The sequence below is a fragment of the Squalius cephalus genome (assembly GCF_949319135.1).
Source record: "Squalius cephalus genome assembly, chromosome: 3".
In the NCBI taxonomy this organism is placed as follows: domain Eukaryota; kingdom Metazoa; phylum Chordata; class Actinopteri; order Cypriniformes; family Leuciscidae; genus Squalius; species Squalius cephalus.
In genome coordinates, this window is record NC_137124.1 from 23,310,268 (window position 1) to 23,332,984 (window position 22,717).

Genomic DNA, 22,717 nt, shown 5'->3' on the forward strand with positions numbered 1-22,717 from the left:
ATAAATAGATGTTTTTTTTTCAAACTTTTTTTTTTTTTTTTTTTTTTTTTTGCAAAATATTCGAGCAATAAATAAATGAAAATAAATGTCGAAGGTATAGTTAACTTATATCGTCACACAGAGTTGGGAAAAGTTTAAAAATGCTCAGTATGTCCTGTGACCAAGAGGCCACGGCTTAACCTAATTCAACATTAATAGGAAGGGAAACTTTAACCAGATCTGCTTTGCCGTGTCTTCTTTCACAACCAAGAAGCTTCGTTCTGGCCCAACAATAATTACAATTTTATTCTGTAATTATTCCTTTCTTGTGAATTATTTAGTGGTCAGACTCAGCAGCATTGTTAGCGTTTATGGAGGGGAGACAGGGGCTCACATGTCCTACAAGACTGGATCCTCCCACAACGCCCTCTTTAAACAAGCCATCCTGCCATCATTTAATCAGACCTTAGAAGAATATCCCTTTAAAATGTGTAGGCTAACTCACTCACGTTAATGTACCTCCTCACAAACAATATTAAAAGCTCTCGAACAAAAAGGCATTTATATTCATTTAAAGGTTGCCTATATAGCATATTACGATGTCCTATTAATTTTAGTATACCGACCAGGTTACTGTATTAAACTTGATGTGCTTAGTAACCTCTTTGACATGCTATTAAATAATCAATGATTGTTTTTACATAACGGTTGAATCAATACGATAAATATTGTGTTTCAGGACGACATATGCCATTATTGGCTCATTAATATACGCGCTATTATATTACACGGGCATGAGTAAACTAATTAAAGAAACTTTATATAGGCCAGTAGCTAAGAAAGAATTGGGGGGGAAAACGTCTTTATTAAATATCGCCCTGCATATGATCTTTTTGCATAACATTAGGATTAAATACAAGATGACTAGTTGTAGTAGGCTATGCTACCGCACATGAAGTTATGAAGCAAATGTGGTGGGAGGAAACAATTCAATGAAATGAGATCTAGTCCAACATCAGAATTGACCATATTACCGAAGTAAACTATCTTTATTTTTCAATCTGTCAGTGTGGTGAAAAATGGTTTGGACAACTAAGTCTTTGAAATAGAATAGACAAGAAAGAATGAGTAGCCTAGTCCGTATGATTAAAGTGAGTCTGGCACAAGCAGTTCTTTTTAAAGGAATGCCTTTTAAGGCTAATGCCATCATCAGCCGGACAGTTTGAACTGATGCCCTCTGGTTGCCGTTTCAGAGAACTAAAGGCAATGACCATGAGATCAGGCAACTCATTATTTCCACAGCGATTTTAAATTTTAAAAACCACTTTCAGCTAAACATGCGGAATAACATATTTAAGTCTATATACATTACGCAATAACTTTTTTTGGTATCTTAAACCAAATCTATAATTTTATTTTACCAAGAAGCTCATTCTGTTCAAAGAACGCACTAACAAGTTCACATAAGAACCTCTTCAGATTTAAACCAGTGTGTTTTTGAAAAATAAGAGATCCTGTTTTGGAGGTCATTTTGAAGATTGGCACATAAATCAAAGGCAGACTAATTCAGCAAGAGAGGTTTAATAAACGCATCAGCTGAAAAGCAGTGTTCTACAGTCACCGTTATATCCGCGCAGTATAAAAGCACGACCCCAATAAATTCCACTTTAGCGCGAGATCAATCAGCTTCTCTCATATTGATCTCTGTCGCCTTGACACCCTCGAGTCGCCTGCCGCAACCTTTTTGTTTCGAGTGAAAATAGCGTTTCGATTACTGTTTTTATTAGGAAAGGATTGCTACAAGAGGTTCACCATGGCCTGAAAATTAAGTGGTGACATTTTAATTACTAGACATTGATAAAGGAATCTTGGTAATGGCTGTGAACAGGTCTTTCAGTGCTCGTGCGGCCCCCGCGCAAATCAAACTGGACTGCAGGAGAAAAGGTCGCATTAGTGCATCAGTATATGGGGCCCAACAGCTGAAGGAGGAGGAATACTGAGGGTCTTTATAGGTGCTGGGCTGGGGGTCCACATAGGCATATACTGCTGTTCTAACGAGACCTTACTGCGGTCCAGTTTGATTGGACTGCTGTTTGACCCTAAAATGCATCTGTGGGACAAAATTACTTCTAATTGTTTGGCTATATTTTTCATTAACAAAGACTACCTAATCTTCTTCACCATATATATATATGTATATATGTAGAGAGAGAGAGAGAGAATATAGCAAAAATTGCACACAAAAAAATTCAGCCATTTTTATTAAAAAATGTGTGTGTATATATATATATATATATATATATATATATATACACACACACACACACATTTTTTAATAAAAATGGCTGTATAGTGTCAGTAGGAAATATCAGTTTACATTTTCAAAAATTCATTTAGCCATTAATTGTAATAATCCAGTGAGATTTTTGTATGCACAAGGAGTCTGACAACAGCCCATCTGTTCCACATGGAGATTTGATCTCACCATCGAGTCCATCTGGGATTACATGAAGAAACTGGGAAAAACAAAAAAAACTGAGACAGACTAAATCCAGAAGAACTGTGGCAACTTGACCTAGCTCCAGCTTAAAACCATTTTTTTGGGTGAAAATAAGGACTGTGTGTGTGTGTGTGTGTGTGTGTGTGTGTGTGTGTGTGTGTATATATATATATATATATATATACATATACACACACACATTCTCTCTAACATCATTCTGTCTGGATATTCATTATGCTTTTTGTATTGATCACCATAATGCTACAGCCAATGCACAGTGTTATTGTAAACATTAAGGTTGGACTGTGTAAGTGAACACTAACACTGATCCGGTTCAATATGCACTCATGTGGAGAGGAGAGTGACTCCGACCTCCGTATCAGATTCCTGTCCTCCTCATTGTAGTCATCCTGTATGGACCCCAACACTCTGAAAACACTGGACCAAAACTGCATCCCATGACCACTAATGAATTATGTGTAATCAAATACCATCCTTTCAAACACACAGTGTAAACTATGTAATGCTAATCATCTGAGGAATAAACTTAATCCAGAGGAGTATGTTTAAATGAATAGTCTTTGAAGATGGAAGTAGGTTTATAATACTATATACTAAATTATTTATCTTATAAATAACTTAAACAGGCTTTCAGAATACAGATAGCCACATGTAATTACATTTAATCAAACATTTCATGGTCAAATCCATACAGTCTTGCATTGCGGAGTTTTATTCAGAGAAAACCTCGCCCTTCATGTTTTTGTTTCAGACATGATTGATACCTCAAACGGTCTGGAGAGGTGTGCTTTGAACACCAGCACACGTTTTCTTTACAAATCATATAAATCTAGTTCATACCCTGAAAAATACACTCCAAAAAAAAAAAAGGTTCTTTAAAAGTTATTCACACGTAGTAACAGTTCTATTTAGAAGCTTATTGTCCTGAAGAACCCTTTATATGCTGAAATGGTTCTTTGAGTTTAGGGTTCTTTATTCCCGCCTTTTTGTTTTTCAAATCTTTAACTGTCAAAGCCTCCTCATTACTGATTTTCTGGAGCTCAACTACACAACTATACACAGACTGTCAACATACTCTCAACAGGTAAATTATTTCTTTCTTAAAATGTCTATAAATTATAACTTTCAAAATTGTAACAATCATTTCCTAACAATCATGTCCTTTTCTCTTTTTAGTTTAACAGAACATGTAGTGTGAGCACCTCTGTTCAGTTAAGGATACTCATCTTCTCTTCTCCACAAAGTAACAGCAATATGGAATTTATGATCCATATTGTTTGATTATTATTATTATTTTTATTATGACCTTATGCCTAAACATACCAGCTACAAAAAACATTAAGGCTATCTCATGCTTTTATATCATTTTTTCCTTTTAACATGGTAAAGGGCACATTCTGTCTGCTAATTCTGGTGTTCATGAACATAATTGTTTTTACATAATCAAATGGAAGAGACACAATGTAACTCTAAACTCAGTTGTGTATTTCAGATGCTGTCCCGTACCATAACCTCATCATCTGCAGAGAGAAACTGCCACTCAGAATGCACACATAATGAAGGACGTAAAGACATCATAGGGGATTGTGAAGATATTTCACTGGAACTTGGTCTTCATCACATCTATATCATGTTCAGTGTCAATTGTTATTTATTAATGTATTCAGCTAACAACTGTTATTAGACCACTGTAATTTTTGCGTACAATCTGCCATGTCAATAAAAAATAAAAGTACCTAATTGACACAACATGCTGTTTAAAAAAAAAAAAAAAGTAAACCCCAAATAGATGCAACAAGATATAAGACCAGGCACTTAGGGGACTAAAAAACAATATTAATAAATAATTTATAAATAATAGTAATAATAATAATATGAAGATACTAATATTAATGAAATTAAATATTGTTGAAAAGGTTATTTATACCACCATTAAGGTCCTATATAGCCCTTTCAAAGCATGGTTCTTTATGGAACCTTATTAAAATGGTTCTGCAATTGTTACAAGCCGAAGAACCCTAATTTGGTACTGTTTAGATTAGAACCATTTTAATAAGAGTGTAGGGAAACATTATGAAATGCAGATAAATGAAACAATGAGATCTGAAAAGTTTTATTTAGAAAAATCACCTTTATGTGCAAACAGTATTAGGTAGTCACATGGTTGTTTTCTTCCTCAGATTTTGTTTTGGCCAATTGTCTTTTTAATCTTTAATTCATTTTTAAGTAACTATTTGAGATAGTTCTACATATTAGCAACAAATAATATAACTTATGATACAGTTAAAAAAAAAAAAATCAACAATATAATGTATTTGGCTTTGGTATGTGACAACTACATTTTCAGAACTATACATATTCGCCATTATATAGAAAAACTCTTTTCTTCCACTGTGTTGAGTCGTATCCAGTAATAATTCTGAATATTTTCTCAACAGACACAGGCACTGATGAACCACAATATCTAAATAAGAAAATATATTTTGATCTTGCAATTAAAAAAAAAAAAAAAAAAAACTTTAAAGTAATACTGATGAGATACTAAAATGGCTAATATCAGAAACGAAGGCAGGTGTTATGGCTTGGTGTGGCTAATGAAAGAGGTTGTGGATTTGTTTGATAAAATCCTCAGACAAATGAAGTCAGTTAATTCAGATCCATACAGTTGTAATGGGAGTTTGCTTAATATTTCATGAAGTACAAGAGAAAAGCGAATTCGGTTTCAAAGGGGTGCTATGGGATTTTAAGAGTCACTATTACCATTCTTGCAACAGTTCAGTGGATCCTGCTGTGCTATGAAGAGGAATATGTTGAGACTGTCTTAAGCTAATGTGATCTAAGAGAATTCACAGGTTCTCATCTAAATTCTCAACTGAAGTTAATTTTTATTTTCCAAATGGCTAGACTCATCCCATTTTCTGTATAACTTTGAAATGAAGAATAGTGTACCGTTCAAAAGTTGGAGGTCGGCAAGATTTATAAAAATGTTTATGAAAGAAGTCTCTTATGCTCACCAAGGCATTTGTTTGATCAAAATACATTAAAAACAGTAATAATGTGAAATATTCTATTTGAATACATTTTAAAATGTAATTTAATCCTGTGACCAGGATTCAGCATCACCAGCATCATTACTCCAGTCTTCAGTGTCACATGATCCTTCAGAAATCAGTCTAATATGCTGATTTTGTGCTGATATGTATTATAATTATCAATGTTGAAAATAGTTGTGCTGCTTAACAGCATTTAAAGTTTTAATCTTTCGTACCGACCCCAAACTTTCAAACGGTAGCGTACACAGAGTTAAAAGTATATGGAATGAACTTTAAAAATGGGATTGCATTAATCAAAGCAATCAATTCCCATGAACCACTTCATGAAACTGCTGGCATCTAATGTAGCATTACAGTCGGCTACTGCTGGACTATCTAAGAGCTCATCTGCACAAGCTGCCATCCACGGCCTTCCACTGTAACAAGGCATCACATTTTTCTAACTTCAATAGGGTATCGCCACAAGTGGCAGGCCATTTGTGAAACTCAACAAAAAGTGGCTTTTAAAACAACAGCCGCATGACTTGCACTGCAGCAGGGAGCGATGCTTGACACACCCCCATATATTTGAAAACTGTAATGTTTCACTGAACTCGAGATGATTTATGACATGCCCACAATGTTTTGGCAAAACCAGATTGTGGCTTTAAGTACAGACAGAGACACCATTTTTTACTCGATTCGAGTCGAGCGAGCAACAGCCCCCCGCAAGGATCTTCTGTGAAAACATTTACTTTGGAATCTGCACAAAAAGTGAAAAGAAACCCACGGCAGAAGAACAAAGTTAAAGATTTGCTGCATCAATGCAAACCCATACATACGGTTAAAATCCTCTTGTGCAGGATGCTTAATCTGCATAAGATTCGTAGCAGTTGTCTCACCGTGCACCATTAAACTCAAGCATGGGAGGAAGAGCTGCAAGTTCAGCTGCTGCTTTTCTGGGATCAGTGGAAGAATAAAGTAAGGAAATGTGGACACCATCTCCCATAATTCCATCCTGTGCCACTGTTGTTCACATGAGTATCTGTGCCTGCTGGGCTTTGCGGTCCTCTAGGCTGCGGCACACCCACATGGACACAACCTCAGTGTTGCCGTCATTGTATTGCACGATAAAGGGGTGATCCTGAAAAACAGAAGGAGGCAGATGAATAAATGATTTTTAGTTTTCAATGTGATTCTTCACTGATTCATAACAGCAAAATCAATTAGTAATGGAGAGTGAACAACAATTATGTTCACTTGTTCAAATAGCTGATATATAAACAAATCATTCTGAAACGTGACAAATCTCACTGGAGTGGACCATAAAAACGAGAAGGGCTGATACAATATGGCTGTCAGTCGTGTGCATGACAAGGTGATGCCTACTGGTTTTCCTCTCCATGTTCAACAGAGATGAACAGATTGAGCAGCGTAAATAAGCACATCAGCCCTAATTTCTCTGGCACAAAGCCTCTTAAGTACTTGGTATTAAATAGTTCAACTTGCAATAGAATGACAGTGATTCAAATGCAAAATCATTAGGAAGCCCTAATGAGGAGATGTACATGGAGGGGGAAACAAAGCTAAATTGAACTGAAGCTGAAAAATCAGATAGATCCTAGGAAACTTGTCATCAGCAAACAAGCAACTGTTTCTTAATCGGATGTTCATTTGATGCAGACTCAACACTTTTGATGATCTTCTCATACCCTTTCACCATCACATCATCCCCTCTCATTCTTTCCTTCTTTCTCTCTCAACGAGGACAACGCTATACCATCAATCGTTCTGTCCTCTTAATGGTGAGCTCTGCCTGTGCCACAGTGAGGTTAATCACTCTCAGTGCTGGAGTGTTGGAGAGGGCAGTCCTACCAGCCACCCATCTCATCAATCACACAGCCTGGGCAGCCCAACGCTCGCTGCCAGATCCACAACCAGCTCTGCCTCTGCTCGGGTGAGGACCTGCTTTCTGACCTGACAGAAGAGGCCAGGGAGAATGGAGAGAATTCATGTAATAACTCTTCAGCTATGGGCTCGTTTGAACTCGGAAATGAAGTCTCTTAAAACACACTTTTTATGCTTTCACTACTTAAAATTGTCCACTAATAGACAGCAGAAATGGTCATTTTCATTTTTTTTTTTTTTTCCTGAAAGTAACAATTATTTCCACTGCAGTGTCATCCTTTAATATGGTTTAATAACGGAACGAAAATTTTAAATAAAATGACCAACTCAGGCTGTTTTCAAAGCTTGCATTTATGTGCCCTAAATACACAAACTTTAATAAGTTTTGCATAATTTGATTACAGCTTTGCTGGGATAAAACTTGTGATTAAATATGAAACTCACAAGCGATATTTACCTTGATTTTTCTTTTTTCCCCCTAACACATCATGTCTCATCTCAAGCTTTTCAGAGACACTGTTGTCTCCAAGTACTAACTTTTTTGTTTAATTCATATAAATCTTTTTCACACAATAAATATTAAAATTTGTGTAATTATCATTGACTTTTTTGCAGTAGACTTTCAATTTCTGGGACAAGGATAAAAAAATTTTTTGCTACATAAAAGACACTTGAAAAGTAGCCACAAAAAAATCAAAACCGCATTTAGCAAAATCAAAAAAGTTTGAATAAAACCCTCAGACATAAGAGTGTCCAAAGTTAAAAGAAACAATAAGAGCTTAAGCACATTAACAATAAATGTCAAGCACGGACACGTATCTAGCAGAAAGTAAGTTGATAGGATGTGCGGGTCTGCTAACTAATGCAAACACGTACAGTTGGGTGTGTGCCCGATGACCTGAAATAAATCAGAGCTTAGATGGTCACCCGCTTGTTTGGATGTGCTGAGATGGATCACAAACACACAAAGCGCACCACCTGTGTGTCCCTCTGTTCCGTGTATGAGTGTGTGCTGGAGCATGCCAGAAACAGGACCTCCATTAATTAACCCACCTGCTGCTAGCTTAGCACACTTGCAGAGTGGAGAGGCAGTATAAATACTCTGTTAGTTAGGTCATTATCGTCTCCCTGCTTTACTTCTCCAACACGTGAACAAAAAACTAAAAAAAAAAATGGCAAAATCTCATTTAAAAGTGTGGCTACATTAATCACAGCCTCATATCAAAGTGTGATAATCACCTGAATTCTCTATTAAAGTAAAACTGCCAAACCCAGGGGAAATCTCACCTCTCTCTTTAATTGTTTTGAGTCTGTTAAAAGCTTTTTAATCTAAGATTAATTTATGCAATTTTAAATAACTCTACATATGATTAATAAGCTTGAAAATTAAAGAGTCCAAAGCAATTATAACAAGTGGTTGGTCATCACCTCATTAGAATGTGTTGGTGAACAGCGACAGCTCGGCGTAATGCGTGTCATTGTGTGTGTGTGTGTGTGTGTGTAAGGCTGATATTGAAGCCGAGAGAAAACACGAGAGAGAGAGAGACAGAGTAAGGAAGGTGAAGAAGTCGGAGTAATAACTAGGTCTTTTCAGATTTGCATACTAACGACCTGTTCCCTCTAGATACAGGACGATGTATATGACAATGTTAAGATTTCATAAATGCTGATCTTTTAATTCAGCAGTCACCATGGGACAGACCATCTATCTGGATTAAAAAGCTGCAGGGTAGGTCTACTTCACTTATAGTTAAACTCCCCCTGTGGTGAAAATCAAGTTTTCAATGTTGTTTATATGCCTATGTGGTGTTTAACATGGTTTACGACAAACCGTGTGCAAATTCATAAGTCAACACCATTGCTGAGTATTTTCTCCTTAAAACTGCAGTGAATCAATGACAGTCTCAAAAACGCAGTTTGAAATCGCTGGTGTTTCTGGCGTCACAAACTAACTTGTAACGAGTGGATCTCTGAGCTGGTGTGAGTGAGTGGAGGCGAGTTAATTTGCATATTCATAGAACTGCGTATCCTAAATGAGGTGGAAAAAAAGGGTGTAGAGTAACATTCAAGCTATTTTAAGGCACGAAGACTTTTTTTTTTCCAAGGAAAAACGCTTAAATACGTAATTTTGGTGATCAATGATGTGTTTTAAGGGATACAATTATTGACTACAGGGGGACTTTAAGCTATATCTGTGAGTGAGATGGGAGGGTCGGCTACCAACACCTATGAAACACAAGCACCTTAATAACACCCAAAGATTTCTACATCACTAAAACAGATCACTAAAACAACTCAGTAATATCATAGTTAAAATATCATAATATCACAAATATCATAGTTAAAATAGTTCAAAATACACTATTGTCTGAGGTCACTGAGGTCAGTCCAGATTTGAACTTTCTATTCATCAGAGAATCCTGAAAAAATGTATCACGATTTCCACAAAATAAGAAATGTTTCCTGAGCAACAAATCAGCATATTAGAATGATTTATGAAGGACGTGTGAGAATGATTTCAGCTTTGCCATCACAGGAATACATTACAATACTTTAAAATATGCTAAAATAGAAACAAGTTATTTTAAATGGTTATAACATTACACTATTGCTCTGTATTTTTGATCATTTAAATGCAGCCTTGGTGAGCATAAGAGACTTCTTTAAAAACATTCAAAAATCTTACCAACCAATATATTATTTTCTTTCCACATATTTAATCATTTTAAAAAATGAAAGTAATCATTAATGGAAAGGATTAATTCCAAGAATCATTACTATTTACACTATTACATTAATGTAAACCGGAATTATTAAGAGGAACTGATAATTCCATTAAATTCTTTAGAATTCTCATCCCTAATTTAAAGACAAACCCATATAAGGTGGCTTTTGACAGACTTTAAAAACTGCCTCAGCTAAATTGAAATTGATTGAGTTTTTCTGATTTTCTGAGCTCTAACATTTGACCAAGTCTTTGTGGCAAAGAGAGTCCGGCAGCTTTGAAGACCCCCCATTATCAAGGGGGTGGGTGAGAAGGAGGGATGGCAGACAGACACAGTATCAGAGAGCTAAAAGGTAGGATTACCCTCCGGGGAGTTCAAGAAGCTCCTCAGCGTGCTAATGTGTAAACAAGTCATCAGAGCGGTGTCAGAGGGCTTTCAAAGCCTGTTCTCATCCCAATCCCCACGGCACAGGCCGCTGGCATTCAGAGAGACTGTGTCTTTTTAAGAGCCGCTCCCATGGGTCTTAAAACACATGAACACAAGCAATCGCTCCTTCAGCCCACGTAATCAGGAAACGTGGGGGTGGATATAGGAGCGCTGTGACAGATTCTGCGAGTTTGTAGGACTCTTTCAGCTTTTTGTCCCTGGCTGAGGCTACTGCAGCTGAGCCCCCCGGACAGCCCGCAGGGAAAGGGGCGGGGGTGGCAAAGGCCAGGAGGGGACAAAGGGTGTTAAAAGGCTGACTGACAATGAGAGAGAAAGATGTCAATCACTGCACTGCATCTAACTAAAACTAAGAGATTACACGTTACAGACATATGAACAAGGGGGGGGGGAAACCTGGATCTCCAGAACTGAGTAAAAAAATAAAGTGAGTAGAAAAGTTGGATAGAGTTGATCCAACATGATCCTTCAGAAATCATTCTAATATGCTGATATGCTCAGGAAATATTTCCTTTTATTATCAATGTTGAAAACCGTTGTGCTGCTTAATACTTATGTGGAAACATGATTCAGGATTTTTTGATGAATAGAAAGTTCAAAAGAACATTTATTTGAAATATATTTGAGATTTGAGATCTTTTGTAAATTCTAAATGTCACTTGATCCGTTTAGCATCCCTGCTGAATAAAAGTATTCATTTCTTTAAAGGAACTCTCCACCGTTTTTTGAAATAGGGCTTATTCACCTTCTTTCCTACATTTAGATAGGTGGGCAAATGCATTTTTGTCTCAGTGCATGCATTGTTTTAGTTTGACAGGGTCAGCGCTAGCTTAGCTTAGCACAATGAATGGAATCCTTTGTTGCCAGCTAGCATGTCCAGAGTAAAAGTGATAAAAAAAAATAAAAATAAAAAAAACACCTAATTACTATTTGTTGTTTTGTTTTCAGAATTGTGGTTTGTTTTGCACTCCTCGGCCACTGTAGACATCTGATATTAGAGGATGAAGAAGATACAAAAACATCCCACAATCTCATCTATACTCAGAATGATGAGTTAAATGCTGTCTGTCACTAGACGATGAGAGAGCAAACACTGAAGCACAGGTAACACACACACCCATTTACACCTGGTGTTTTAATCCATCTCTTTTGTCCACTTTCAATCACTTCTGTCCCGATTTCTTCAAGGGGAGGGTCTATGGGCAGGTAAATGTAAGTTTTTTTCAGATTTTTCGATCTAATGGACAAAATAAGCTAGTGCAATTTACATATGAACGCGCCCGGAGATGACGGAAAACATAAGGAGAGCTCTGATAGCCGCAAGATCACGCCGAACGCTGTGAGTGCGCGTTAGAAATCAGGAATGGTGAGAGAACATTGTACGTTTTCATCTTCAAATCAAACATTTGTCTTCAGGCAACAAAGTTTAAATCCCGTCTGGCTAGCGTTCTTCCCATGATGTTTACGCATTAGATCAGTAGGCGGTCTTTTGTGGCTGTTCGAACACATTCGACCACATGAGCGCTCACACTACGAAAGCAATCCGGTCAAATGCGTTTTGGAGTACATCTGGAAGTGGTCGAAAGTGGACAAGCTCAAAACGTTTTAGACCCCGCTCACACCTGTATTCAGCATCGTCCGCTTGTGATCCGATTGACTACAACACATCTTAATACCAGGTGTAAACAGGGCCACAGTGTGCAGCATCTCTGCATTAGCAGTCAGATTATTGTGGACTGCGCTGTCTGACTGCGCGGTGTGGAGAAAATCCAGCAGCTGTGCTGACAGCTTTTAAAGGCTCTGAGTGCTAACTTTTGTGACAGTGTGAGCTGACACAACCTCAGATTACATCAGCCCAGCCAATGGGGGAGTTTAAGTTGTTCCAAGTGGCACAAAGACAGAAGGGAGACAGGGAGACAAGGGCACAGCATTTTTGAATTGAGTTTTCCGTTATTAAGCATTAACAGACTTAGCCTAAGCTGAGAATCAAAATTCCAGTGGATAAATCATTGATATGTTTCCTTTTTGGCTGAGGACAATGTGTTAAAAAAAAAAAAAAATCCCCTTTTCGCTACATGACAATTTCCATGAATAGGTTTTACTTTAAACATAAAATGCATATCAAAATTAAACATTTATACACTAAAAACCTACACCCTCCCTTGTGTTCACTAAGGGGCTTCTATTCAATTTTGAGTATGTGAATTATTTCATTACTAATTTACAGAGCCAAGAAATGCATCAGAAATCTTGTTACAGCTTTTAATTAACCTCTGGCTGACAATCTCAACAAACTTCACATTGTTAAAAGTTCCTGTAGATTTTGCTCCCTGTGATCCCTTTTATATAACCCGATAGAAGAAGCCTCAAAGAAGTGCTTACATTTACAAGAACATTAAAATGTACATGTTTTTAAAGAAGTTCAAATTGAAACATTTAAAAGGGTTTAATATCACAATGCTCAAGCACCTTTTTATCCGAGAGCAACTAATAGCCGTGTGCCCTTCACAAACACACAAAGCATCCTCACATTGATGCAGAACTAATGCACACAGCTGTTTTTTTGTCCTTCCTCAACTGAATCCACAGCAGAAGTGTCAAAGGTTACCCAACACTTACAAAATTCAAATCAATAGCCTGACGGTCATAGAACTTGCATGGTGTAAATTAGTGGAGTATGGAAAATAGGATATACTGTATGTAGTTTTCAAACAAAAACTAGAAGAAACCAAAAGGTCAAGGTTTTAAACAAACCCCTACACAGAGTACCAACAAAAGCATCCCTACCATCAAATACACCCATTCACTTACTCTGTCCATCAAATAATTTCCATTTCATGTTATAATCCTCTTGAAGGCTTATTCTGACTTTTGGGGGAAATGTAAAAACGAGGAAAAGAAACTCACCATAAGGTTGTTTGGAGCTGGTCTTTCTTTGGGTTGCTTCCTCATACTGTGAGAACAAAAGCAGAAGAGGTAATTAAAAATGTGATGCATGTAGCAATTAATCCTCCACCGTTAATTCAAAAGCATGAAAGCAAAAGAATCATGTCAAAACTCCTTGATAATGAATAGAGATGTGTTTGAGGAGGACAAACCTTGAATCGCGTGAGGACTAATTTTACTCAATATTATGATGGCAAGTGTTCACGAGTTAAAGCTTTAGTGATATTTGTTCTGTATTTTACACAAAATATTCACAATATGTGTTTACACAACATTTAACTGTCAATGTATTGAAAACACACTAACACTGAATCGCAAGGCAGTCTAAGTGCATAATATAGACTTTTAAAGGACTGATACATGTATTTTATCATTTACTTTTTCCCCCATACACATAACATTAGGTGTCTCTATGCAAGAGAAAGACTGTTCAGTATGGTTGAATTTGCACTGCACATCGTCTTCAATGCCAACCACTTAAGACAAGTTTACAAAACAATCCATGTTGAAATTTTACACTGCAACTGTTAAGGTCAGGCTGAAGGGATGGGGGGCTAGAGAAAAATAAACTTTAGTCACTCTGACTGAAAGCAACATAGCAGACTTTATAGTAGCAGGTGCTACACACAGCCAGAAACAGCAAACTCAGGGTTACCAATCTTTAATGAACACCAGATTAAAGGACTTTTTCAAGTATCTGCCATTTCATCAAGAACCAACTTTAATCATGCTCCAGTATATATGGTGTACATAAAGGCCTCTATTATAATACATCAAGCATAATATTTAATGTGTGAACATACATTTTCTTTAAGCTCAATATAGACATCCCTATGCTTACAATTTGTCAAGATTTTCAGAGGTCATTTTTGTTGTGCAATAGCCTACAACAAATCTGAATTTAAAATCAGAACCAACGGACACTTTTGTGCTGCCCCTCTGACCTCGCACAGTTGTTCCTGTCAAAAAAAAGGGTTACATCCTGTGTGTCAGTACACGTGCTGTGTCGGGAAAGAACATTGGATTTAATTTATCATACATCGCAAACTCTTTAATAGGCGACTACAGATTAAAGGTACACTGTAATGTTTCGCCACTAGAGGTTGGCATAGCTTGATGGCGCCTTGATTTCGCGGAATCATGGGAGTTGTCGTTTTCTTCACTTCTAGAGCCGGTGAAGAAAATGACGGGACTCGGGCAGAAATCATATTCATGGATGACAGGTAATGTATTGAAGATTTATTAACGTTACGAAAGCCGTTGGAACGGAACGAGGCCGCTGGAGCGATTGCTAATGAGAGACAATCATGACGCACAACTCGAAAGCAGTGGAGCTTTTATTATGCCACAGACGCCGCTTTTCCTTCTTCTGGTCATGCGTATGTGGGGTAACGCAGCGCTGTTTTATCATATTAGATACACTTGAGTGTGTTGAAAGTTATTATAATGCTACTCTGTGCGTTCACTCGGCGGCTACTATATGAGACACTTGTTGCAGTGAGCTAGATCGATATTAGGCATGGTGTTGAGCTGTGTTGAGCAGCATAACAATTAGTTTTCTGTCAATTAATGTATCCAAACAGTTGCTCACCTGTCTAATAAAACACAAAATATATTAAAGTGTCTTTGGTGCTTTAATATATTCCATTTTTCTACAAGGTTCCATGGTTTCTACAAAATAAAACAAATAAAACAAAATAAAACAGGAAATCGAGAGTAACGGGGGTATGTCATTGATAGCCGACGCACAGACACAGTCCGTGTCCTGGTTAAAACTGCTTATTTCTCTGGATTTAAACATTCTTAGAAATATTTGGGATAATGTACACAAATCAACATTGTTAAATATATAACATTGTTCAAGTGGTTTTTGGATATTCTGATCCAATAATCTTACATAGTGTGCCTTTAAGGCCATTCTATTTGTTCTGCTATTATACTGTAGGAAATGTTCAGTCATATTGTTTCCCATCCATTGTCATCACTGTATACCATGTCAAGTCTACCACACTACCCATGAACCTGCAAAGAAAACTTTCATCCTCTCCATTCTGCTATTTCACAATCCATTTTACATTATCACCATCGTCTGTATCAGAGTTCTTATAATAAATTAAAACTAGATCTAAAACTATATAAAAAAATAATTAAATATCATAACTGAAATTAACTTGAACATGTTTTATTTCAGCTAGTTGCCAAAGCAACATCTTGTTGAAGAACTAAAATAACTAAATTTAAATAAACTAAAAATAATAAAGAATAGTATACAGACACATAAAAAACCCCAATAAAATCACTAAAACTTTCAAATTAAAGTGAAATCAGAAAATATAAAACTACTCTCATCTTCGCTCTTTGGGACTTTGCAAATAATCGTATCTCCTTTCTCTATATTATGTCACTGTGTACTGAATAAGCGTTCGAGCTGCACGATTCTCGATATATGGAGAATCATAATTTTTTTTGGTTTAAAATAGAGATCACGATTCTCTAATAAGTGTGATTAACATGCAAAACAAATCACGTTTATGCATTTGGGTTTCTGACACCAGAAAACCAAGAATGAGAACAAGCCGTTTCGTAGCTTAGTGTCAAAACACAATCATTTTTAGACTGAGGAGGATGTTACATTTTCTAACAAAGTTTACAGTATGTTTTCTTAATATAATGAACTCAATAAATACAGACGTAAATCTAATTTTTCTGAATAAATGCCTTCTACAAAGCTCCTAGATCTTGCATCCAGGATATCTTCTACACCATCTTTATCTTCTCATCATCTTTATCATTGTACTGTTGAGGTTAATATAACTGCATCACAAAGTGATAAAGGGAGAGGTAAGTAATTATCAATTCTCCTTGGCACAGATCACACCTATGTGCAAGTAAATTAGTCAAGCTGACCCAGATAAGAAATGGGAGGGATTATAGGAACAGAGCAGCCTACAGAGGGGCCCATTTGGACCATGATGAATGACACACACTCAGAGCAGGCTAATAATAGAAAAGGATGTTGGAAGAGCAGTGCCAGGCAGGGTGGCACTAGTGAGCCAGGTGACCTGTTTGTGTAAATAAAGTGTGTTGCAGATAAACATCAGCTGCTAAACAAATCCCAAAACATCTGGCTTCACCCACCATGCCCACAGGCCCAGAGTGCCAGAGAAACCATGAAAGAGGTTGGTGGGGAATTCTGGTTTCTTGGGGCATGACCTGTGGAGGGCAAATTTGAGTGCGGATGTGTTTGAGAAAGCAAGGTCAGCAGACCAGGGACAGATGTTGTATAAATATTTACTGTTGTGTATAGCTAGTCTAACTGCTGTACTGTCTGGTGTGTAGACCCAGGAAAGGCTATTGTGTGTTGGATCACTTCATGTTACATGTTTTATACATGATTTCACACTAGTTTAGGCTCAGTACCATTTTTTTTTTTTTTTTTTTTAAAGAAAATGCTGTATTTTTTTTATAAAAAAAAAAAGTTAAAAAACTTATGACGATTTTAAAATTATATATTTACAAACCCATTTCCAGAAAAGTTGGGACATTTTGTAAAATGCAATAAAAACCACAATCTGTGATTTGTTAATTCTCTTGAACCTTTTTTTAACTGACAAAATTACAAAGAAAAGATTTCCAATGTTTTCACTGACCGACATAATTGTATTTTGTAAATATAAACAAACTTTGATTTTGATGGCTGCAACACGCTCCAAAAAAGTTGGGACAGAGGCTAAATAAAAGTGAAAAGATTATATAATATCCAAGTTAAACTGTATTTTAAACACCATTAGCAGGTGAATTGGTAATAGGTGAGGGTATCTTGTTTGGGTGTAAAAGAGTTTCTCAGTCTTCTCAGCAAGCAAAGATGGGTCATGGCTCACCACTTTATACTCAGTGTCGTGACAGAATTGTCAAACAATTCAAAAATCACATTTCTTAAAGCAAGATTGCAAAGACTTTATGTCTTTAACCATCTACCATACATAATATTGTGAAAAGACTCGGTTGAATGTGTATGACCTTTGAGCTCTCATATGGCATTGCATGAGAAACTATCATGCTGCTATGTTAAATACAACCACATGTGCTCAGTACAGGAGTACTTTAGAAAACAGTTCGCACTTAACACAGTTTGACGCTGCATCAAGAAATGCCACTTGAATCTCTGTTATGCAAGGAGAAAGCTACATCTGTTCAATGCAGAGATGCTGCCAAGTTCTCTGGGCCCAAGCTCATCTCAGATGGTCTAAAAGACAGTGGAAATGTGTGCTGTGGTCAGATGAGTCCACGTTTCAGCTTCAACGGACATCGAGTTCTCAGTCCCCAAGACGAAAGTACCATCCAGACTTTCATCACCGACAGGTACAAAAGAAAACATCTGTCACGGTATGGGGGTGCCTCAGTGCAAATTGTATGGGTGACTTGCATGTGTGTAAAGGTACCATTGACATGGAGGCGTACTGTATATTGGGATTGTAGAGAGACATTTAATGACATCAGGATGACATCTTTCCTGGGAAGCAAAACAAAGCCAGGCCTCATTCAGCACGTGCTACAACTGAGTGGTTTCTAGACACTCTTCACCACTGGATGTGCCTGCAGTCCAATCTGTCTCTTATTGAAAAAGTATGGCCCATCATGAAAAGGAGAATCAGACAACGATGATCACAGACTGTTGAGCAGATCTCTTATATCAGGCAAGATTGGGTAAAAATTCCACTTGCAAAACTGCAACAACTAGTATCCTCAATTCCCAAATAATTAAATTGTAATTAAAAGAAAAGGTGATGTGACAACATGTGCCTCTGTCCCAACTTTTTTGGAGTGTGCTGCAGCCATCAAAATTAAACAGTATTGGAAATATTTTCTTTGTAATTTTGTCAGTTAAATAAAGGTTCATGAGAATTAACACAGATTCTTGAATTTGTATTGTACAAAATGTCCCAACTTTTCTGGATGTATATATATTTGAAGTATTTTTTTAATGTCCTGAATTTATTTTTTATTGAATCACATGTTTTCATAGTTTTTATTCTCATTTATCAGTGCAAATTCATCACAACATGATATGGATTTATTTATTTATGAGAGGCACAAGAGAAGAAACAGGTGTTCGGTTCGAAACACTCACCATTGAGTAATGAAGTGGACAAATTTCTCACTGAACTGGCCAACTGGAAGTACGGGAGGATCCTAAAAATAAACAAATACACACACATTGTCAAGATCATTATTTACAAAAACATCCACAAAATATAATAAAAAAATATCAGTAACATGTTTATACTTCACAAAAAAATCTATGGTTTATAATTGTAGGTTTTGTGTGGCCTTGCAGAAAGGTTACAATCCATAATGAGGTATAATATGTGCGGAAAGTCAAAAGCAGCCTTGTATATTCAATTTTGGAAGCACCTGAACCCCTTTTGTTAGACAGTCGAAGATTTCTGATGCACAGAACATGGAACAAACAGACAAAAAGCTTGGAGAAAGAGAGCCATTCATGGGCTCCTGAAGCAGAAAGCATACAGTTGATAAGAACATTTAGTTACGACCTCAACCTCCAAATAGTTAAAATGGTAACCAAATTAAATCAGCCACTTGTAAAGGACAGACACACTGAAACTAAATGAAACAAGTGAAAAAAGTCAAATTCCAGACATCTTTCTCATTGTGTGAATAGGACACTTGCATCAATGCATGTATTCAGACACCACTGAGATCAAACTGACACATTCATTGTAATATAATCTTTAGCAGAAAAATGGACTAGTAAAGAAAGAAAAATATGGCCTGTTTCAAAGAGAAGATTATTTGTATTCCAACCATAAAAAAATATTTAAAAGAATATGACCTTTAGGAAAGAAAGAAATGATTAAATCAACATGATACACAGACTCAAAAGCCTTGATGTTAAAGACAGAATTGAGATTCATGGTGTTTGGGAAGGATTGATGTATTTGAAGGGAAAGTGTTCTGTTTTCACAAAAACACAAGGGACAAAGAGAAGAAACTGCTTTAACAGCCAGTTGGAATTAAAGGAAACCTCTCCGGCACAATACGAGGTAAATGCCATTTACAAAACAAGAACGGATAATGGAAATAAATAATCTGATCTGCTGTTTTGGGTTTGCAGGGCTCCACATTGTGACTAAAATGGTAATGCATGCAACAAAAAAACTAAAATCTAGTTATCATTGGTGACAGTCAGGAAAACCTTTGTGTACATTAACAGCCATGATGTCTAATTCAACTCTTATGAACTGGTTCTTTTTAATGACTGATTCACAAATACAACCTTACGCAGAACTTATAGCGTGAATCAGACTCAGTCATTGATTCATTCAGAGCTGTTACGGATAAATACAATCATGATCACTAGATTGACAGCATAAAAAGTACAAACACAAATTATTATTATATATATATATAAAAAAAAAAAAAAAACAGTATTATATAAGGCCACATCCACACGAAACCAGAGCTTTCCATATCCTATCTTTTTTTTCCCTCGTTCTTAAAAAAAAAAACATTCCGTAAACACGGCGTCGTCTTAAGAAATATCTGCGTACACACGAAACCACTGAAACCGTCTCAAAACTATGTAGTATACATGCCAGACCAGTATGTGGCGCTGTAATTCTGCCACAGAGATACACTAAAAACAGAGAAGAAGACTTGGAGCATACCTTGTGCACTGTATACAATAAAAGGCTCAGTAGCTTTTACTTTTTTTTTTACCAAGAACTTTATTGAACAATATAAACAACTATAAATGGCCTGGTACAAAATATGAAATGTCTCAATCAGACAACAGACAGGCATCATAGCATAAGAAAGAAAATATAAATAAATGAAGTAAAATAAAGAAATAAAACAAAAATACATTCAAGTAAATAATAAATAAAGACATAAAAAAGGCTCTGTAGCTTCTGCAGCACGAACACAAGTATGTAGTCCGCAGTTGTTGTTGCCGTCACTGTGACGTGACACATCGGTGTCCGAGTAGGGTCGAAGTGGGGTGATGATAATCGTTTCACAAAATATACGGAATGGCTGGCTTTGGCTGTACACACGAAAATGCAAGGGTGTCGTTTTCAGATTTATAAACTCTGTGACCCGGTTTAAAAAAAATAGCGGTTTCAGGCTCCCGATTTGATACAAAAACTTTACGTATACAGCTAAAAGCGCCTCCGTGTGGACAAGGCCTAACTGTTTATACAATTGTCGTGGAAAGTAGGAAGTGAACTAAAGTGCTTTTGAATACCATGTTTATTAAGTCTGTAATTAGTCATCTAAACAAGTAATTTGGCTCCTAAATGTTTCCTTTTAGGTGCCTAACATCACCCTAGTCATTTTCTAGAGAGTGTGAAACAAACACCTATTCAAATGAACAAGCACAGCTATACATCATTACGCAGCCAAGACTCACAGCCTGGAGGCCACAGTACACATACATGTCCCATGCCTGGACCAAAAACACAGATTCAGAGCAACACGCATAACTGTAAATGCTGTACATGTAAATACAGAGAGATCTACACGGCCTCACAAACGTACGCGTACACAAACAGTTGCACATACACTTATGCCGCACGCATAACTGTAAATAGGCACATGTAAATACAGCGAGATGCACTCGGCCTCACACACGTTCGCGTACACAAACAGATGCACATACACTTATGGATGCACAAACACCTTCATTTGGGGGTCTTTGATGTGGCGGCTGCATGAGGAGGAGGATGATGATGGTGATGAAAGCACTGTTACATTATGCAGCTTGCTGCCATTATCCAACACTACAAACAGAGCCAGACCACGGCCCGTCTTCCTCCACAATACCAGCAGTAAATATACATGTAATTGCCCAGCGGCAATTATCAGGCAAAATTAGATCAGTAATTACAGAGGTGAATTTAAGCCTGAGTCTTATTAGAAGCATCAGGGTTGTTTCAATACACGAGCAAAGAGGGACAATTAAAGATGGGCTGCCGTGCAGATCTGAAATAGAGCATCTCCTATAAAGAAGTGCGCTACAAATCAGCAAGACACTGAGAAGGGCTGGACTTGATCGCGAGAAAGTAAACAAGAGGACAAAAAACAGCTCTGGCGTGCTTCACCTCATTTAGCCATTTATTCACCCTTCCCATGAGTCCTCTGAGACCTTACGGCTGATTATTTATACCGAGGTCACCATGGAAACCAGCCATACACACTCAAACACAATGCCCTTCAAACAAGCTAGACAGTCATTACCCACATCCTCTCTAAGTACAAGTGGTCAGATTACTAGATCAACTACCTTTGACCTTCCTGAATTTCTCCCGTGTACTTCATGACATGTCTTTGCTATCTAGTGATATTCACCATTACTGATGGTAAGCTCATGTTTAATGGGTCTCAGATCGTACATTCACACCACAGAATATTCTTTCCCGTTTTTCTGATAGACTGGGTCTTGATGCCCTTCTCGGGTGGATATCCTCTTTATTCTGCCTGTTTCTCATATTCTCTCAGGTACAGTTTCTAAATGTTCTCTTTTCTCCTGCTCTTTCAGTCCATCACATTCACTTTGCTTCTTTCTCGGTCTGTGCACTAGATTACTCTTTAAAGTAGGTCCTGGGGAGCACCCACAACTCCCATCTCAAGCTCCCTCTCACTGTCTCTCTCCGAAGGTTGTAAATCAGTGGCAGTGAGTAATAAGGCCTTGGTCAGCTGAATGCAGTCGGCAGCAGCGTGGCGGCGCGCTCTCTGGCCTGAGGGAGATGGAGCGAAGGGCACGGCAGAAAATAGTTTGAGTGATGCCTCTGCCGGGTGAGTAATGAACAGTTCACGCGGGTCAACTCATTACACGAGCGGCCGTTTAATTATTAATTACGTGCAGCAATCTATAGCAGAAAGGACACATTCGGTATGTTTAATGTGTGTTTATGCTTCCCTCTCCATCTCTCTGTGGCGTTCTGTTATTAGCATGTGTCAGTGAGTAGCTCAAGCAGAGAGGAGAAGGGAGAGGCTCCCCCCCCACAAACACACACACACACAATTAACACAATTACTTATTAATTACTCACATAGCGGTGGAAAGCGTATTTAAATGTCGGAGTTACCGTGGCCTACGGGCTTTAACTAAATGTTGAGGAGGCCGATGCAAATTTGGG

The 22,717-nt window shown here is 37.3% G+C and overlaps 1 protein-coding gene across 2 annotated transcripts in view; it reads right to left on the reverse strand.

Annotated features, from left to right (window-relative positions):
• Positions 1-4,598: 4,598 nt before the first annotated feature.
• Positions 4,599-22,717, reverse strand: part of map2k5 (mitogen-activated protein kinase kinase 5) — a 57,335-nt gene continuing 39,216 nt past the window's right edge. For both annotated transcript variants that reach the window (XM_079866302.1, XM_079866303.1), the window contains exons 20-22: positions 18,688-18,749; positions 13,518-13,563; positions 4,599-6,676 (exon numbers count right to left, since the gene is read on the reverse strand). In XM_079866302.1, the coding sequence (XP_079722428.1) occupies positions 6,566-6,676; positions 13,518-13,563; positions 18,688-18,749 (219 nt within the window). In that variant the 3' untranslated portion in view covers positions 4,599-6,565. The remainder of the gene's footprint in view (positions 6,677-13,517; positions 13,564-18,687; positions 18,750-22,717) is intronic.